The 19,110-nt window shown below is 37.7% G+C and overlaps 1 protein-coding gene across 3 annotated transcripts in view; it reads left to right on the top strand.

Moving 5' to 3' along the window:
• The window catches only part of CRYBG3 (crystallin beta-gamma domain containing 3), a 113,751-nt gene that overhangs the window by 52,785 nt on the left and 41,856 nt on the right, over window positions 1–19,110 (top strand). For all 3 annotated transcript variants that reach the window (XR_009008101.1, XM_057544991.1, XM_057544992.1), the window contains 8 exons: window positions 86–222; window positions 1,508–1,622; window positions 2,772–2,807; window positions 4,971–5,104; window positions 8,627–8,753; window positions 16,516–16,658; window positions 16,764–16,890; window positions 17,807–17,839. Coding sequence is in view for 2 of the 3 variants with exons in the window: in XM_057544991.1 (XP_057400974.1) it covers window positions 86–222; window positions 1,508–1,622; window positions 2,772–2,807; window positions 4,971–5,104; window positions 8,627–8,753; window positions 16,516–16,658; window positions 16,764–16,890; window positions 17,807–17,839 (852 nt within the window). In the remaining variant the exon portion in view is untranslated. The remainder of the gene's footprint in view (window positions 1–85; window positions 223–1,507; window positions 1,623–2,771; window positions 2,808–4,970; window positions 5,105–8,626; window positions 8,754–16,515; window positions 16,659–16,763; window positions 16,891–17,806; window positions 17,840–19,110) is intronic.

Genomic DNA, 19,110 nt, shown 5'->3' with positions numbered 1-19,110 from the left:
GAGAATAATTGTAACTGCATGTCCAGGGTGTTGAGAATACTGGAGTGTGTGTCTCTAGATATTTCAAAGCCAATTTTTTTTTCAGGATTACAGCATTCCAGAGATAGAACTTTGCCCACAGTCTGACCCAGCATGTTGTCCTATCTACCTACAGCGAGCAGTCCCCAATTTGGAAGAGCTGAATATCCCCAAATCTGTGTCTTTTACTGTGAAGTCAGGAGTGTACGTATCCGTTTCTCTTTATTACAGTGATTGCTGGTTACCAAAGTTAACTTTGTGTTTAATGTTTCAACTGGTGACATACACATTTCTGAAGTTTTAGTTAATTTTACTGTTTATACTTTTGGATACCCAAGAAAGACTTTTGCAGGGATTAAAACAGATTCTGTCTTTTTTCGGATCCAATTAAGTCTTTGATATATGACTCAACAGGAGCAGATACAGATTCTCAGACGGAGTTCTTGATAGATGCATCCATTGTCTTTTCATCCACCAGACTGTGGGACTGAGAAATAAATACATGTCCCTGGCCTAAAATTCTGGAGCCTGAGCTATTTGTAGAGTGTCTCAGTGCTGATAGTTATTGAGGGCCTTCGTAGGACCAGGGACATGGCACTTTTTTTTATTACTCCTCTATTCCTGGAAGACAGGTAGAGCTACCCTCATGTCATAAATGAGGAAATTAAGTGGCTTGTCCCAGGCTACCAGCTGGTAAGCGTTAGATTTGATACTAGGCCTTTCTGATTCCAAAGATATCTTCAGGACTATGGATCTAAATTCAATCTTAATTCAGTCCCAGATTGGCTTAAATCATAAATTTTGTGATGCCTGGTTCAACATGGATCCTTCTTCTCTCTTTCAGCATTTTCATCTGCTCTGGAGATGGTTAGTGTTGAATTTGGGGGTCACTGTTGGACATCTTTCTTCATCTCCCCCAAGTGTAGGTTAGAACTGTTGGGCAGACCCAGTAATTGACCCGATCCTGAGAAATGTCTGTAATTATCAAGTTTAGCTGGTTGCTAAATGGGTCTTTTAGGAATCTTATTTCAAATACTGTTCCTGAGGCAGCCCAAGAACTGATATTGATTCTAAAACTGTGGGTCAAAGGTATAAAATGCTTAGTGGAATCCCTACCTCTTATTGTCCTAGTTTAAAAAAGAAAGGAATATAGTGGAATGGTTTTTATTTTTCAGTTACATCCTAATTGAATTAAAGGTTTCACACCTTTTAAATATTGGAAAATTCTAAGGAAAGCAATGCCAGTGCTTGGAAAACATATAATAAACTTAGGATAGTATCTGAATGTAAGTACTTAACAACTTGTTAACTCATTGTCATATGCTGTCTGGCAATGTCACTTTGAATGTGTTTTACTAGTGTAATTCTGTGACAGAGGTTTCTTTTACTTTTTGTAGCTTTTTTTTTTTTTTTTTAAACTTTCAACTCTTACAGAACCAGATTAAGGTATTCCTATTATACTTTAACCAACCATTCATTTCTTACTTAGTTGGCTTGCCTACCCGGATATTAATTTCAAGGGGCAAGCTACAGTTTTGGAGGAAGACCATGGCCTCTTTGAGATTTCTGCAGCAGAAATGAAATCGTTGCATCCACTTCAAATGGTAAGCAGATTTAAAAAGAAGCATTTTCCCAAGTGTCCATGAATTCAGAATTAAGATAGCTCTGATGATTGGTCATGCATCTCGGTCTTGAGAAATGTATATGTATACTACTGAATGGGCAAACTATTCATACATGTTTTTCTGTTTCTTTCAGTGTGTGTGAAAATATTTTAATGTTTTCTAGAAGACAGATGTCTGAATTTACTTTGTGCTAAATTTATCACAATACAAGCAGTTTCCTTATAGTAGTATTCTGTGAAATTTTGCATACTTTAAAAAGTTCTGAATTTGTTTTTTTGATGCTTATTAGAAAATTGCTTGTTGTAAATTATACTCTTCCATTGCAGTAATGAATGATAAGTTCTGCATTAATAATAAATGGGCAGTTCTGTCAATGGTTGCTTTCTTAAAAGTAATAAATGCCTGCATTAATGATTTATTTTGTTGCAAACATTTTTACTTGAGGGGCAAACTTCAATTAAATGGTACTATGTGATAAACCATTATGGTTGTGCTGTGCCTTTAAAAAAAAAACAGGAAAAACTGAGAAATTTTAAGGAATATCACAGTGTGGAGTAGCACTGGAAACACGGAAATTATAAACTAGAGCTTTTGTGGGGAGTGGGTTAGCTTTTATGCTCTACATCCATGTGGTCACAAAGATAGTAAATGTGATACGAAGTGTTGATAAAACTTGGAAGAGGAAGTGCTCTCTTTAATGTAGAAAGCCCAAGCAATTGTAGAGAAGAAATTTAGTATTAAGTGGTTTAGAAATCTACTCTGCCAAATGAAAGTTTTAAATCTACTAACAACTCCACTGTTCTGAGACATTCTGCTGTGGGATTAAATCTTCAATGGGTCACATGTACTTAAGCACTAAAGTTTGGTTTCCTGCCTTGTAGTGGTTATACTGTGGGAAGTATCTTTTAAGATTTCTTACCCCATCTACACTGATGTAGAGTAGTCTGACTTGATTTTGACCACTGTAGAGTTCTCTACTTAAATTTAAAAATTTTAAAATACACAACTTAAATTTGGTATGTAATCTTCACTAATCAGATTTTTATATAACCTACATACATCACTTAGTTACTTTTGAGTATTTTAAATATGTATATGTCTAATATTAAAATTTCTTGTCATCTTAAGGGTGGACTGAAAGTGGAAATGCCTATGAACTTAAAGGTGAGTCTTAAACACACTTTGGTAGCAGGCTAAAAAGTTTGAGTATTAATCTTTAAGTATTTTGGACTATTAAAATAAAAAAAATGATTACCTGAATGTATGCTAATAATAGCTAGCTAATGCATATTGGGGTGGTGGGAAGTGACTGCACACAGTGGTTGCTGAGAGCCCAGGCTTGAATGAGGAGAGGGCTCAGTATGCAAAGGTGGAGGTCTGTTCTGACAACCTAGTCAGACCCAATAAGTACCTCCTAACAGGGTGGAAAGATGACAGGTTTGATATTTGTTTTGTGGAGTGGTTGAGGTGATAGCTAGACATTCAAGTGGAAATACCTGGCAGGCATTTGGGAGTGATGCTGAGGACGGAGATGAAGGATGATCGGAAGGAGATGCAGGCAGCTCCTATCAGGTGATGTCAGTTTGAAAGTATGAGTATCTGAAGGGAACGGTAGAGGCAATGAAACCTGGGGTAGTAGTAATGCCAGGATTAAGTACGTTTCGGGAAAGGAAAAGAAATGGAATTATAAAATGATTGTAAAGAGAGATAGGAAGAAAACCTCTGTTTAATTAAGTTACAGCATTTCCAGAGACAGGCAGGGAGACAGGAATTCATCCTCCTCTCCTCCAAAACAAGGCACAACTCCTCCGGCTTCCCCATTTCTGGGCTTCCTAATTTGTGGAATTGACTACCGTTCTCTCAATCACATAGACGGAGTTTTTTAAAACTTAGTATCTGACTGTCTCTAATACACCTTGGCTGTATGTTGGAATCATACATATGTGAGTTTTAAAAAAATACTTATGCCTGGGTTCCACTGGAAGAGATACTTTTTTGGTCTGGGGTGTGGTTAAAATTTTTCAAAGTTTCTTAGGTGATTCTAACATGCAGCCAAGGTTTCGAACCAGTGACGTAATAGATGCAGAATTAGTTGTGACACAGTTGTGACACTCCCTGAGTGATGTCTCAATCTCCTTGTCTGCTGAATGAGAACTTCAGGTGCGACAGGCTGGGAGTCTGACAGGTTGTAGAGGTGTGTGAAAGGAATAGCTATCCTAGATAGTCACAATTTTCAAGTTGTTAGGTGTTGGCTTATGACTTACTCATCAAAGAATTATTGCTTCTTACTTAGTTTGAATGTGTTCAGCATGTGTAGCATGTATTAAACCCAAATAATACTTCATCACTTCCAATAAACACTCTGAAAATTTAATACATAGAAAACAGCAGGAGCAGTACTACATATTTTTTTCAGTCTGTGTAATGTTCTCAGTTTTTTTTTTTTTTAATAAAGAAGCTATAACTTGCTGGTTCAGTGTGTCTAAGCATGGGTCTTATTTGCCAATTGTACACAAATTATGCCATTAGCCATAAGTAGGACCAGGTGGTAAGAGTGTGAATAGATGAGCGCTGTTATCACTCTTCTCACTTTCCTGTACTAAGGGCAGCTTGTGTTTGGGAAGTCAGAGCATCAGAATGGTAGAAGAGAAGCACTTGTACCAATACAAGTTTGAAGTAAATGAAATGCTAGAAATCTGTTTCCTACTACATTCCCTCCTCCCCCGTTTGAACCAAATATCCAAGAAAAATACCAAAATTCTTTCAATCATTTCAAACTTTTAGGAAGTTTTGTATTTAAATTCAGGAATTTGCATATCTAATTCTTCTCAATGATTAGTAGTGACCATACAAGCAGTGCTACAAGAAACAGCATGTTTTCTCAAACCAGTAGATAATTTGTCATTATGCCCTGGAACCTCTAGAGAGTTTTTATTTCTTATAGAGGAAATTAAATAAATGTAAGGCAGGTCTGTATCAGATTTTGAACAGAGAGAAAAACGTAGAAAGATAATTCAAGAACCAGTTATAAGACAGTTTACTCCATGAGATGGTCCTAGGATTTGGGTAACTAGAACAATGTAATCATACTTGAGTATAGTGATACGAGAGAAACATATTATCAAGATGTTTTAGCTTTATGATGGTAAAGACTTACATATTCCTTGTGAATGTCAGACAGTGTGCTATATTTTGAGTATGTATTAATGAAGAAAATGGACAGTGGCCCTTAATTCAGGTTGTGGCCTTTAGTGTCACTTAAGTAAATCAGTATGTATCTATTCTAAAATATGAGCATGCTAAGTAATTTTCTTTCATATTTTTCAGGTTATTATTTATGAAAAACCTCACTTCCATGGACAGGCCAAAGAGTTTAGTGAACATGTAGATTCTGTCCCTAATTTTTTAAAAAATGATGTAGACTTTCATGGAATTGGATCAATTCGTGTCATCGGTGGAGTGTGAGTGTTATATTTTCAATATGTGATTCAGTTGTCCATTTTTGAAGATCAGCACAAAAAATGTGCTAAGCAGAGCAAAAACAACCTACCTTAGTCTAAAAATATACATCCCTTCTGAAATGTAGGAAAGAAAAAATACTAGTTACTGACAGCTTCCTGTGAACTCTTGTTAGTATTAGAGATTTTGAGATGGATTAAATGAAGAAAACAGTGTCTAAAACTTAAACAGTATTTCTAAACACAATATAGAATATAAGAATTGCAAGATAAAATTATTTTTTGACAGATTGTGCACATGAATGAGAGCCCCAATTTTTACCCCCTATTCTACCTTAGTTGACTTTCTGTGCTGAGGATCTTGGCAGTGAGTCCTCCCTCATTAAAGAAGTAGCCTGGATTGTGTGTTTACAAAGTCAAGGATTCTTGACACTGGTTCTCCTCTGGCCCTGCATTGTTTTAAGAAAGCTCCCTAAGAACTTCTAAGTACAAACCCAAGTGTAACCATCATGCTACTATCCCAGTCTCAGTTGGCAGTTACTGGGGCAAGAACCCCAGAAAATCTGTGACTGCACCTGGGATGTGTCTCTGTATTTGTATCCTGGCAGGTAAAACCATAGAGAAGAAGCCTTCCTCATAGCTTATTTGCCATTGTCAACTCAGTGAGTGCTAGGATTCCTTCAGACACATTGTGTTAGTCTCTCTGTTGATAGGTTGGATTGTTTGGAATGATGGTTTATTTTAATTTAAACATCGATATCTCTTATTATTTGCAGTAATAACATCATATAACTTGTTCATGCTATTCTAGCAAAAGATGCTACTCAAATATTTTATTCATAGAGGTTAAATAACTTGTTTAAGATCAGTCAAGGGTCTACATTTAGAGACTTAACCTTTGCAATTTCTGACAATAAATCAAACAATGGCCACACTAGCCAAAATGGAAATATAAGAGAGTATGCAGTGCGTTAGATATGTAGGTCATGTCCATAATTGGTCTTGTTACTGACCAGCGTTCTTGGCCTCTTTAATCAACACGAGGCAGACAAGAAATTCAGGCAAGGCTTCACTGGGGCCCCCGCTGTAGCAGCGGGGAGAGAGAACAAACAACAGATTCCCTTGCTTGCTCACTCCCTGAGTGGGTGGCGAGCTTGTTCCTTATATGGGGTGAGGGTAAGGGTGTGTCCAGGGGTTGAGCCGGAGGGGTGGCTTAGGTAGTTTGCCCACCCCTTAGGTGGTGTTGTGTGCAGGGGGCATGGGCAGTACCCTGCCTTTGCTCCCCAGCCCCCTGCCTTTGCTCCAGGCACTTCAAAAGTGGCAGTTGGGTTTTTTGGTCTCTTTGTATCTTTTGTCCAGAATTTGCCCCAACTGCACATGTACTCAGTTATTTTTAGTCCCATATAGTTTCTTTGTATTTTGTTGCTCCAGGAGAGGTTTGTTCAGGTGCAAGCATTGCAGCACTGCAGCAAAGGGTCCCAGGTTCCAGCCTGTCTCAGTCTGACGTATTAGTAATCAGCTAATTCCTTATCTTTGAATTTTAAAAATTTATTAGAGGCTTGAAAAGCACATCTCTTTTAGATAAACAAATTTTTATAGTGTTGTATTTAGTTGCAGTGTTCTCTGTTCTGTGGACACACATGCTTCTTGTTAATCCTGCTATAAAATATTTTTTGCCTTTTCTTTCCTTTAGTATCTGAATGGTTTTATCATTAACTATATAGTGATTTGCATTGTTATTTTCTAAGTGTATTTGCAGTTATTTTATAAAAATCTCAAAATATTATGGCTGGTAAAACAGTATACACACTTTCATTTTTTATACGACACCTGCAGGAGAAAAATGTGATGTCCTAATTTAAAGATGAACAGCTGACTTCGTTATTTTTTCACTATTTCTACTATTTTTTTGTTTTGTTTCATTATTTTCACTTTTAACTTTTGAACTTTACCTGTAAGTAATAGGAACTCTTCCTCACCTCTGTCTTGTCTCGAGGAATTTTGAACTTTACCTGTAAGTAATAGGAACTCTTCCTCACCTCTGTCTTGTCTCGAGGAATCTAGGGAAAGTGAGGTTGATGCGTCTTAATTTTTCTCAGATAACATCTATTTTTAACTATCCCAGATAGATATATAAATTGAATACTAATCAAAACTTAATCTATTGAGAAAAGCTGGGCAGAAGATTTTTGAACTGTCACTATGTAATAATTACTGATCTGTCCTTTAATATTAGATCTTCTATATCATATTATTTTTCCCATTCAGGTGTATTAAAAGCGTGTTTCGAATAGCCACATTTATATAAACTTAGAATTTGAAAGTTCTCTTGTGAAATTTATTTTCACATAATAGTTTAAGAATAAAATAATGTTAGTTTCTTTATATGTTACAAATTAACGAAGATGTATAAAATGTTTTTTCCAACTCATGTGGACCCTTTCCCTGCCATATGCACTAAGGAAATTGGAGACAGGTTCATGATTACTGAGTGGCTACTGTTATTTTTGTACCCTATGAAAACGGTTCTTTGGAATATTTTTTGTATCTTCCCCAATAATCGTAGTCAGCCCTACCTGGCTTCATTTTGTCAAGCTCCAGAATTCAGAGGTCCCCAACCCAGGAGCCCAAAATAGTCACCCTTGAAATCTGCCCCATTGGAGGGGGTCCCACTCTAGTTACACAGTGCCAGCTGAAGGCAGATTTAAGCAGGTCAATGTGTGTTTTGAACCATTTATGCCCACGTTGCGTTAGCTACTATGGATTGCTCCAAATAAAGGTAAGTTTCCTGGAGGACTAATGACTAATGGTGTTTATCAGTGTTCTGTACTGATAATTTTAGAAGTCAAGAAACGTGTGTCCCTGGAAAGACTGCCACAGTGCTTCCAGTTTCCATTATCACCACTGATAAACTAGTGGGAGCAACATTTCCTACCCATACGTATTTACGGAAGTCTTTGTATATATTTAGGCCATGAGGGCTAATACCAGCCCAGTCGCGTTTCCCAGTTCTTGCTTGCTAAACCCACCTGTAATGTGTTTCAGATCTGAAGCTGGTGACAGGTTCCTTTGATTTAAACCCTAAATAAATATTTAATATAGTAATCATTCTGTGGTTCCAGCAGGGCTTAATCAGAAAAATAAGACTGATTATCTTTGAATCTCAATGTGGGCTTGCAATATTTCTCATTGGCTATATGTGCTTTCCATTATTTTTTACTCGGCAAACTATTCTCCGACCACGTTGAGATGTGGTATCCGGTCATGCCACAAACATTTAATGAGAGTTTCTCTGTTGCAATTCTACAACAGTTAACCTTTTGTTGGGAAAAGCCTCCAAACTATAAAAACTATTGATCCATGAGGCATACACCATTTGTTTGTCTTTGTAAATGGTAGCAAAATAAATGTGTTGCTTTTTAAAATATGGTGATGTGCAACTAGGTGCTTTATTATGATTTTCTCTCTTGCTTTCTTGACTGCAGTTTTATTAATGACTCAGTTGGATGTCCTCTGTATTTCTAGGTGGGTTGCCTATGAAAAAGAACATTTTAAAGGCCAGCAATTCTTGCTTGAAGAAGGAGATTTTGAAGACAGTAGTGCCTGTGGGGCGTTAAGTGGTTGCATCTTGTCTTTCCGGTACTTACAAGCTGTGAGTTAGCCTCCTTGTTCTTAATTTTCTATTTTGTTTTTAGCTTTCCATGAGAACTGGATATGACCTCTGGTAGAACATAAGATTATAAAATGTTTCTAATACCTGAGAGCATTAAACTGAACGGCTTATGTGACTTGCATGCCTTTCTTAACTGCCATGATTAATATAGAATATTTATGTTTGGTTTTCATCCATTGATTCCATAATCGTTTTTGACCACCTGCTTTGTTAGAGGTATTGTGTCAGGTGCTGGAGATATGGTGGCCAGAGACTCAGTCCCTGGCTTCGCAGAGCAGGCAGTCTGATAGGGTAGATAGCACCTATATAAATGTTTGCTATTGTTTGACTATGACTGGATTAAGCACAAAGTACTCAGGATACCCGGAGAAAGGTCAAGTACTTCCCCTTGGAAGTAGAGAGGAAAAGAGGGCAGCTGAGTTGAAATTTCAAGTTTGAGAGTTAGCCAAGTGAAGAAATTTTGGGACAGGGTGAAGAGGAAAGACAGGTGTTTTAGCAAGAGGTTAACATATAAAAAGGCAAAAATGTAAGCCAGTGGTTCTCAGCTGGGGGTGATTTTACCTAGGGGGCGTTTGGCAGTGTCTGGAGACATTTTGGACTGTTATGACTCTGGGGTGGGGGGTGGTATGGCATGCTCCTGACGTCTAGCGGGTAGAGGCCAGGGAAGCTGCTAAACCCCTGCAGTTCACTGAACAGCCCCCCACAACAAAGAATCATCAGCCTAAAATGCTAATAGTGCTGAGGTTGAGAAACCCTCATGTCAGTGAACCTGGTGTGTTCTGGAAATGCAGCAAAATCAGGATATTAGACAGAACTTTGGGAAGATGAATCCAGAGCCAGATAACGAAGGGCCTTATGTGCCATGTTGAGGAGTTCACACTTTTTTTCTTGACCTTCTTGGCATGAGGTGAAGAAGGTAAGTAAGCCTGGAGGCAGGAGGTCTAGAATGTTCCAGGACTCCAGGCGGAAGCTGATAAAGGCACAGGGAAGAGAAGATAGATGTTAGAGAGTTCTGCAGGATATCAGGGCTTATCAAATGTTGCTCATTTTTCTGACCAGCTCTGGAGACTTTTTTAGTGTGTTCAGAGGGGCATGTTTTCTCATAATTCAGGAGTTATACCACTGCAGTGTATTTCCAAAATAATCTTTACCCATATAAACTCTAAACTATCTGGCATGGCCTCCAAAGCCTCCTTTAGAAGGAATTGATAGTGAAGTGAAGGGTGATTATTGGGTCCACGTGGGCTTTGCATGAGCACAGGGTTTATGTGCTCTGTTCCTTAAGTTTCTGTCTGCCGGGGGCCACCAACACCACTGTTGCAAACCCTCAGCTGGTCAGGCATGAGGAGCCCGAATGGGAGAGAAGAAACACAGGGAACAGGAGAGCTTTTTTTTTTTTTCCATGAATGATCCTTGTTAGTAAGAAAGTGAGTTGGAAACCGGTTCTACCGAAAAGAAATGTAGCACAGTCCACTGAAGGCTGGGCACTGAGTTTGCATGAGCAATGGATAGATAGCTTTTGAGGTATTTAGTTCACAATTCTAATGTACAAGGGCCACGGGTTTTCTCTACATAGCTACTCCTTACTTGAGCACTAAAAGGCAAGCCAGACAAAACACGATACAGCCTTTTTTTTCTTTTAGGTCATTGTGACCACACGTGTTGAGGAAGCTAAGGGTTGTGATGCAAAGCATCTTCCACCTAGTATTGAGTAATTTTTAAAAATTTCCCTCCTGATTTAAAAAAAAGAGTTGGGTGGAAGTGTTGCTCCTAGAAATGTTCAGCAGTGAATATGATGGTATCTGCCAAAGATGACTGTGACTAAAACAAAAACCAAAACCCCAAGATCTCACTAGTTGAACTCTCCCAATAGTAGAAAATGTAAAAATAAAAAATACTGTATAACTATGTAGCTAAAAATTTAGGAGATATTTGATATAGACAGTCTGATAAAATACATTGGAAAAATTAGCAGAGATTGGCATGTCAATTACCTCTGCAAACAAAAGTTTTGGGTATTTACAAAAATGATGACACAGTTTTTGTACGAATAAGTAAGACTTTCCTTCAAAGAAAATCTTTTTAAATTAGATTTTTTAAAAATTAGGACTGTGGGGCTTCCCTGGTGGCGCAGTGGTTAAGAATCCGCCTGCCAATGGAGGGGACACGGGTTCAAGCCCTGGTCGGGGAAGATCCCACAGACCGCGGAGCAACTAAGCCCGTGCGCCACAACTGTTGAAGCCTGCGCCCCTAGAGCCCGTGCTCCGCAACAAGAGAAGCCACCGCAATGAGAAGCCCACGCACCACGACGAACAGTAGCCCCTGCTCGCCGCAGCTAGAGAAAGCCCACGCGCAGCAACGAAGACCCAATACAACCAAAAAAAAAAAAAAAAATTAGGACTAGTTTACCTTGTAAAGATGTTAGCATAATCCTCATTATAATAATCCTAACATTTTCAGGTACTTATTAATGGCTTTACATGCATACTTGCACTTAATCTTCACAAAAATGAAGAGATAGAGACTCACGATTCCCATATTATAGATACAGAAACTGAGGATCTAAGATGTTCGGTACTGTGCCCGAGTGTAGAGCTGTGATTTGAGGGGCAAGTCTGTCTTACTCTAGAGCCCATGTCATATTACCCATTTTCCTTTGTTTGAATGATTAGAGTAAAAAATTTAAGCACTTCAAGAGTAGAAAGCTGGAATCTCATTCAGCCAAAGGATTATTAGCATTGCATTTGTAGCTATAAATATATAGTTACTCTGCAGACTAATACACATGTATAATAAATAATTATTTACATAATTTTCAGATTATTTGTAATTTAAATTTATGTTCACGAAAATGTTTTCAGATGAAATATTTTACACTCTCCAGGTATAGCATATAATTGGGGAGGAGTTCTTTTTTTATAAACCACTTTATTGAGGTATGATTGACATGTACAAAGCTGTACATATTTTTTGTATACAACTGAGGAGTTTGGGGATAAGTATACACCCATGAAACCACCACTATCATCAAGGCCATAGACATATCCATCTCCTCTCAGTTTCCTCGTGCCCTCTTTATAATTATTATTAATTTTTTTGTGCTATAAGATACAACATAAGATCTACCCTCTGAAAATTTTAAGTATATGATACAGTATTGTTAGAAATAGGATTTAAAGCTCTTGGGGTTGTCACCTATGTCAACCTATGTGATTAGCAGGCAGAGTTGATGTGAGACATCTTTTCCCCATGTAGACTCTCAGAGGTCTCTAACCTGGGAAGAGTGAAGCACTGCATTTAAGATCTAAGCTGAAAGAATAGAAAATAAACAGAGGACAGATAGAAAAGTTGCATAACACAATGCAGTCTTCTAAGGTCCTGGCTCTGGAACACTCTGGATCTACGAAGGTCAGATCCTGGATATGTTCCTTCGGGATAATGTGATCTGCGTCATGGATTGCTTTGGAGAGGACAACCAGAAATGTGTTTCTAATTCCAAATGAGTCAAGCAGATATATTGACTTGGAGTTGATTATTTTCTAAAGCGAAAAGGACCAGAAGGAATATAGCAGTATTTAGACTCCAGGGATTAAAGAAGGAATTTTTATTCCTTGGCTTCCTCTATAAAACTTTCTTGGGATGCTTGTTTTTCCTCAGTTTCATACTAGCCTAACTTTTGGATTTGCTTTTGTTATGATTTTCAGACTTGGGGCCTCTTTTTAGATCTCTGAAACCAGGTGGTATGCAGCAGACACTGTTATGTCTCCTAAATTAATGGATACACCAGATCTCCGCTGGTGTCTCGTATTACTCTGCCCACCCCGGGGGGTTGTAGCGTAAGAGTTCCAGGGCCCAATGAGCTGAAGGATTTTATGGAATTTAAGAATAATCAAATTACTGATCCTTAAGACTTATTTTTGGTCCTGAAGCAATGGCTCGTTAGCTTGCTCTAACAGTGGGGAGTACTGTACCTGAGACCATATTAGACTACCCAGATTTTTCATTGGATTTAAGTGCTTTAAAAATATAAAATGGAGTACAGATTTGAGGTTGTTCCATCATTATTCATCCTTCTGGAGCAACAGAGCTCCACTTAAATCTGTGTGACTTTCAAAGTTATTTAATGAATTTAAATATTATGTAATTGTGCTTATAGTTGGAATGACAGTAACCTAGTAACCTCACAGGACTTGTGTCCTGTTGCAGTCACCTCATGAGCAAGGCAGAAGTTTTGTTTTTTTGTTTTTGTTTTCTTGAATATTTTATCCCATACTTTTTACATGTGACCCTTGAGATTTAGCCCCAGATGACTGGATTTGGCTTGGAGTTAAGAGCTCTGACCAGCAGGGACACCATATTGATGGCAACTAGTCAACTGGATCAGATATTATATATTTGGTAGGTTTGAGTGAAAAATGCAGAGAGGGTCAAAGCCAGAAGCCTGGCTCAGAAACATACTTAGAAAAAGATGGAAGGCAGAAGCTACAAGGCATGAATAAACAAAAGCAGGAGATTAAGAAAGAGAACAGTGTCACTTAGGAGTCTCCTGTGGCCCTTGGCCACATCTCTGGGAATGGTAGCCAGAGTAGGAAGGACACAAACTCAAGCCACATGAGTAAATTTATTTGTGAACCCATGTGCTGCCAGCACTTGTACTTGGCACTGGGTCCTGTGACAGTGGGTCCCTCCTCCCCTGCTCAGCTCCCGGCTGCATCATTGCCAAATGGCCTGTGCCTTCAGCCTGCTTCCCAGCTCACCCTCCTCACTGCTGCCACTCTCCCACGACCCACACAGTAGGGTTTGTGCAAATCAGTGCTCAAGTAAAGTCCATGACACCATAACACAAGTGATTTCTCAATGAAAAGGCACAATCACAGCACATGTGCACATATCTGTGATTATCTTTGTCTTTGTCCCGTTTCACTCCAACGTGACGCAGTGACCCACGGTTTATGTCAACTTATCCCCACTCAATTCCTACAACCCTAACAGGGCGTAGAGAACAGTTGTAGGGGCAGAGGAGATAAAAGCAGAGATGCAGCGTTCCAGAATCACCAGAGTAGGGGAGGAGGGGTCCATGTGTGAGAGCTGCTGAAGACCTGCCCATTGTCATTGGGCCTGACTTGGTCGGTGGCTGTTGATACCATTTCCTGACCAGGACCCAGATGGGCGCCTTCAGTTATCATTACCGCATTGTATTCTCACAGCCGCCTGGAGCTATTTACACACTTTCAGGTTGCAAGAAACGGAGGCATGTTCATGTTCCTTGGATGATGGAAGTTTATGTTGTCAATATAACCAGGTTTGTTGATGCGGCGCCCAGGCTGTAAAATGTCATTGGGGAGGCTTGTCCTGGAGGCCTTAAGGCAAATCTCTTCTAGGATGTTGAAGCCTTGATTTAATATATGTATATTCTAGATTTGTATCTGGAAAATGGCAGATCTATATCTGTAACAAGATAGATATAGACATCTGTGTGTATATGTGCACGTATATGTATATATATGTGTATATATACACATATATATGTAAAATAAGGGTTTAAGGGAGCTCAAAAGAGATAACAAGTGCAAGTATTTTGAAAAGTGTTCTATTAATAAAATGAGGGATGGTGGGAGTCATGAAGAGTAAATCCACCCTGCTCCCGTTTTTTTAAGAACCATGAAAAAGTAATGAAGGTGACAGGTGTTCTCAGCTTCCACATGTTTACTCTCAAGGAGGAACTGAGAACACGAATATGGGTTAGAAATTATTTTATAATAAAAATTTCTGGTAAAAAGCCTTTATCTTTTAAAGTTTCAAATGAAATTTGACCCAGCTGTGTCAGCAGTTTTTAAATCCTTCAAACTTGGCAAGTTGTAAGGGCAAGAGAATTTTTTTTAAATGTGTTTTCTTTCTCTCCTCATAGGTGCTTTGTTTTTATTGGACACTGTTTTGCTTGTTCATGTAAAATGAATGGTTATACTAGAAATCTTAGATAATATTTATAATAATAATAATCATAATGAGAAATTCGATAGTGTTTGAGATGTATAGAAGCTGATAACATTTTTCCATAGGTCTAAGACTTGAGTTACAAACAATGAAATAGTAGACAGAAAGGAAGAGTCTTTGTTTTTTGGTTTTTAAAAAAAAATATTTACTTATTTATTTACTTGGCTGTGCCCGGTCTTTAGTTACAGCACGCGGGATCTTTAGCTGCAGCACGTGGGAATCTTAGTTGGGGCATGCAGGATCTAGTTCCCTGACCAGGGATTGAACCGGGGCCCCCTGCATTGGGAGTGCAAAGTTTTAGCCACTGGACCACCAGGGAAGTCCCTTTTGTTTTGTTTTTTCATTTTTTAATGCATTCTGTATTTTCCATTTAAAAATATACATATTATAAAGTTTTGAAAAAAATATAGGGTAAAATTGTTCAACTTCTGGACCCAAAGATAACCACTCTTGGTGTTTTTTTTTTTTTCTTCTAGTCTTTTTTTGATGGAAGTTGGGGGTTTTTTGACAACTTGTAATCTTACCAAGTTTATAAGTTTTCATTTTTGTCCTACTGTTTCATCCTTACATTTATATCTGACGGTGATTAAGAGTTTAGAGTAGACAAGTAGACAGATTTGGACTCAAATCCAATCTCTGCCACTCAGTAGCTGTGTTATATCAGGCAAATTACTCAATTTTGTTAGCTGTAAAATGGGAGTGATAGTAATATAATCACATTGGAAATAAGGCATGTAAAGCTCCTGGCCAGTAGTAAGTGTATGATATAATTTTTAACTGTTAGCTTGTTAAAAACTCTGCTTAGTTGTATTTATTCCATCAAGCAGTGGATGCATAAAGGTTTATGTTTGTAAATCTTTTGGACATTTACACTTTTTACAGCTTTTCACTATGATAAATAATTCATCTTTGCATATAAATTGGCTATCATTTAGTTTTAGGAAACTTAAGAAAAAAGGAATTTCAGACTCAAAGAATGTAAACAATTTCAGTCTTTTAAATATATATCTAAATTATTTTCTAAAGTAGCTGTAAAATTTATATTTCCACCAGGAATGTTCCCTGGTAAAACTGGGTTTTTAGATCTTTCTTAACTTAAAAAGTGAAATTGTATCTGTTTTAACTTGAATTTCTTTATTTTTACTAGTGAAATTATACATTTGTTTGTTTTTAACATTAATCTTTTTTGTGAATTATGGGTGCCTTTTGCTGATTGTCAAGTTGGGTCTTAGAATTTTTCTGTTATTTTTGTTTTAAATATGCCGTCTGACTATACGGAGATGTCCTCTGATTTTAATTTTTAAAAAACAATTTTTTTGTCAAGCAGATTTTATTTTTTCTGTTACATTTAAGCTCATAAAATCCTCTCCCACAATGCCCACAGTACATTGTGTGTTTACTTTCTGGTTCATATGGCTTTTGCTTTTTAGGCACAAGTGAGACTTTAGTTTCCTTTACAATTAGTGTTATATATGATAGTCTGTAAGTCCTGGCAATTTACTAACTGTTGACTAATTTCCAATTTCATAAAAATGTGTTTTCCTGATTAAAGTAAATTCAGACTTATGTTTTTCTTTAAAGTATATCGGAGTAGTGACTATTAAAATTGTTTTCAGTGCCATTTAAAATTCTTCCTGGATTTATTTGTGTGAAAATTATCCCACAAGTATGTGAAAATTGCTAAAATACAGCAATCCATAAAACAAAATACCATTGTTCTCCTAAACTTTCCTCTTCCTCCTTTTAGAATTTCATAGAATCTTCTATCACACTGTTTGAATCTGACCTAGAAAGTGGGAAGTTTATTGACATTACAAATCAGGAAATTTCTGACTTAGAAGAAATGGGTTTTGGCAGTGAAACAAGATCCATTCACGTTAAAAGTGGCGTGTAAGTTGTCTCCTATTCTGAGAACCTAGAGCTTCTTTGGTGTTTAAAATTATTGGTTGCTCGATTCTGTGTCACCTCAGTTCTTTTTACTTTTTATCTTGCTAGATGGGTTGCCTACCAGCAGAAGTTCTTCTGTGGAGAACAATACATTTTAGAGAAAGGGAAATACAAATGCTTTTTTGACTGGGGAGGATCAAATAATATAATCATGTCAATACGACCTATCCAACTGGTGAGTTAAATGTGAACATAACCAATGCCAGTGGCATGTAATGGCATACAATTGAACACATGGAACAGGCTTTTATAAAGTGGAGCTGTTGGGTTATTTTGTATGTATCTATAGAGAAAATGCAACAGCATATGGCTTTCTGCAGATTCCATAGAGAGCTCGTAGATGGCATTAGCACCTCGATGATTAGGGGCTCTGTAATTTGATCAGTTCATTCATTCAGTAGCATTTATTTAGTGCCTTTGCTGTGTCAGACAGGACTGATCACTGGAGATGAAAGATGACTAAGACTGCCCTGTCTCAGTCTCTTAGAGAAGACAGGCATATGCACAATTGCTTATGGTATGACTAGTGAGAAGACGAAGTGTGTAGGCAGTGCTGAGGGACCAGGGGAAGGGAGAATGGAGAGCCTGGCAAGCTGGGACCATGCCTCTCCTCAAGAAGAGGATGCATTGAGTAGATGTCTTAGAGGGTAAAAGCAATTTTGCCAGGAAGGGAAGTGGGGCAGAAAAGGCAGCTCACCAAGAGGGAATCATCTCCTCATGTGCAAAATTACGAAGTTATGAAAGAGTGTGGCCAGTGTGGTCAATAACAAACACTGCAGCACAATAGGGTGCCCAGGAGATAGTGATGGGAAAGAGAATGTTGGCAAGTTCAGACTCTATCTTTCTAATGGACTATTGGGGCACATTTTTCTTCTAGCTATAATATGACTCAAAATGAATTAGTAATAAACATTAAAATTATTATAAGCTAATTTCGTAGGTTATTTGAGGGTCCTAACCAGTTCAAGGAACCTAGTAAATTGGTCAGACCATATATTTTTTCATTTTTCAAAGGAGATTTTCAGTACTTTCAAAGACAACTGTGATTATATGATTATAATTTTTAAAATGTTTTTTAATATATGTTTCAGGAACCACTTGGGATAAATGAGCCTCCACATTTGGTATGTTTAAAAATATTCTTAACTTATAATTGTTAAATTGTTTACTAAAAACGTATGCCCTTTCTCTCAAGTCTGTCCCTTTCCCTCAGATAACTTTTATGGGTCTGTATGGCAGGGCAGCTTCTATCGTCCTAGGAACCTGTGAGCACAAGAGTGCCCATCTTTGTTACTGGTCATATTGGCCTGGATTTGTCACGGTTCCTTTCTTTTTCTCCTACTAGAGCTTCAGCACTGACCACTTTGGGTTCGTTTTGAACCTCTGCCACTCCTTCTTTCCTGTTGCCCATCCATTCCTCAGTGTCACATTCATATTCAGCACAGTACGTTATGCTGTCTGTGGAGGAGCAGACTTACCATGGAGAAATGGCATGCTTATTATGTAAATGTATTTCTAATACCTAAATCCCGTATTTCTTAAAAGCACTGATAAAACTGCAACCCTGCTCCTTTATTTCTAGTGTGTTAATGGTTTGAAGGATTGGGTAATACTCTGGAGCCTAAATATTTGTTTATTATCCATTGAGGGCTAGAAATTGTGCTTATTTAGTGCTTCTAATAACTCTGTGAGGTCAGGATTTATTCCCATTTATTAATGAGAAAACAAAGATTTAGAATTTAAGTAAGCGTCATTTCACACAGCTAGAAGTAGCAAAAGAGGCATTTTTTTAGTATCTAATTCCAAGATTTTATGTCAAAGAAAGATATATCATGATATGAGGAGTACAACCATAAAAGAAAGGGGATGAATTACAGTGCTTCCTCTGTCTCATTTTAAATAACAAATTTAGAAAAATTTCTTCAGAAAACCAAATACAATGATTAATTTTAAATATTTGAAATTTGCTAGTTTTCCATAACACTGAATCTTTTTCTCTGAGTGTGTATGTTTTTCGTGTTCATGTCAGTGTTTATATATTTCAAATCAGCTTAGTTTAACTGTGATTCTGTTCACAATGCTTCCAGGTTTTATTATTTTCCGATTAGCTCAGGCCTATTGGGAACATTTCCTCTCTGAATATAACTCAGTTGCTGTTCTGGAGACACTTCCTGCCAGATCTTTATTTTGAATCTTAGAAAACTCCAACTGTGGACTTTCAAAGCACTTTTTCACATGAATCAACACAACATGAGTAGATAAAGAGGTAAACTGGGATAATTCCAAACTGCACATTCTCTGAGTTTTAAGTGCAGATAAAAAAATCACATTCTTTTAAGCTCTGTTTCTCCCCCTCCTACATCCCTGTTCTTTCTTATGAACTTCCTTGTTTGGG

The sequence above is a fragment of the Balaenoptera acutorostrata genome, chromosome 4 (genome assembly GCF_949987535.1).
Source record: "Balaenoptera acutorostrata chromosome 4, mBalAcu1.1, whole genome shotgun sequence".
Taxonomy (NCBI): Eukaryota; Metazoa; Chordata; class Mammalia; order Artiodactyla; family Balaenopteridae; genus Balaenoptera; species Balaenoptera acutorostrata.
This window is presented reverse-complemented; position numbering and strand designations above follow the sequence as displayed.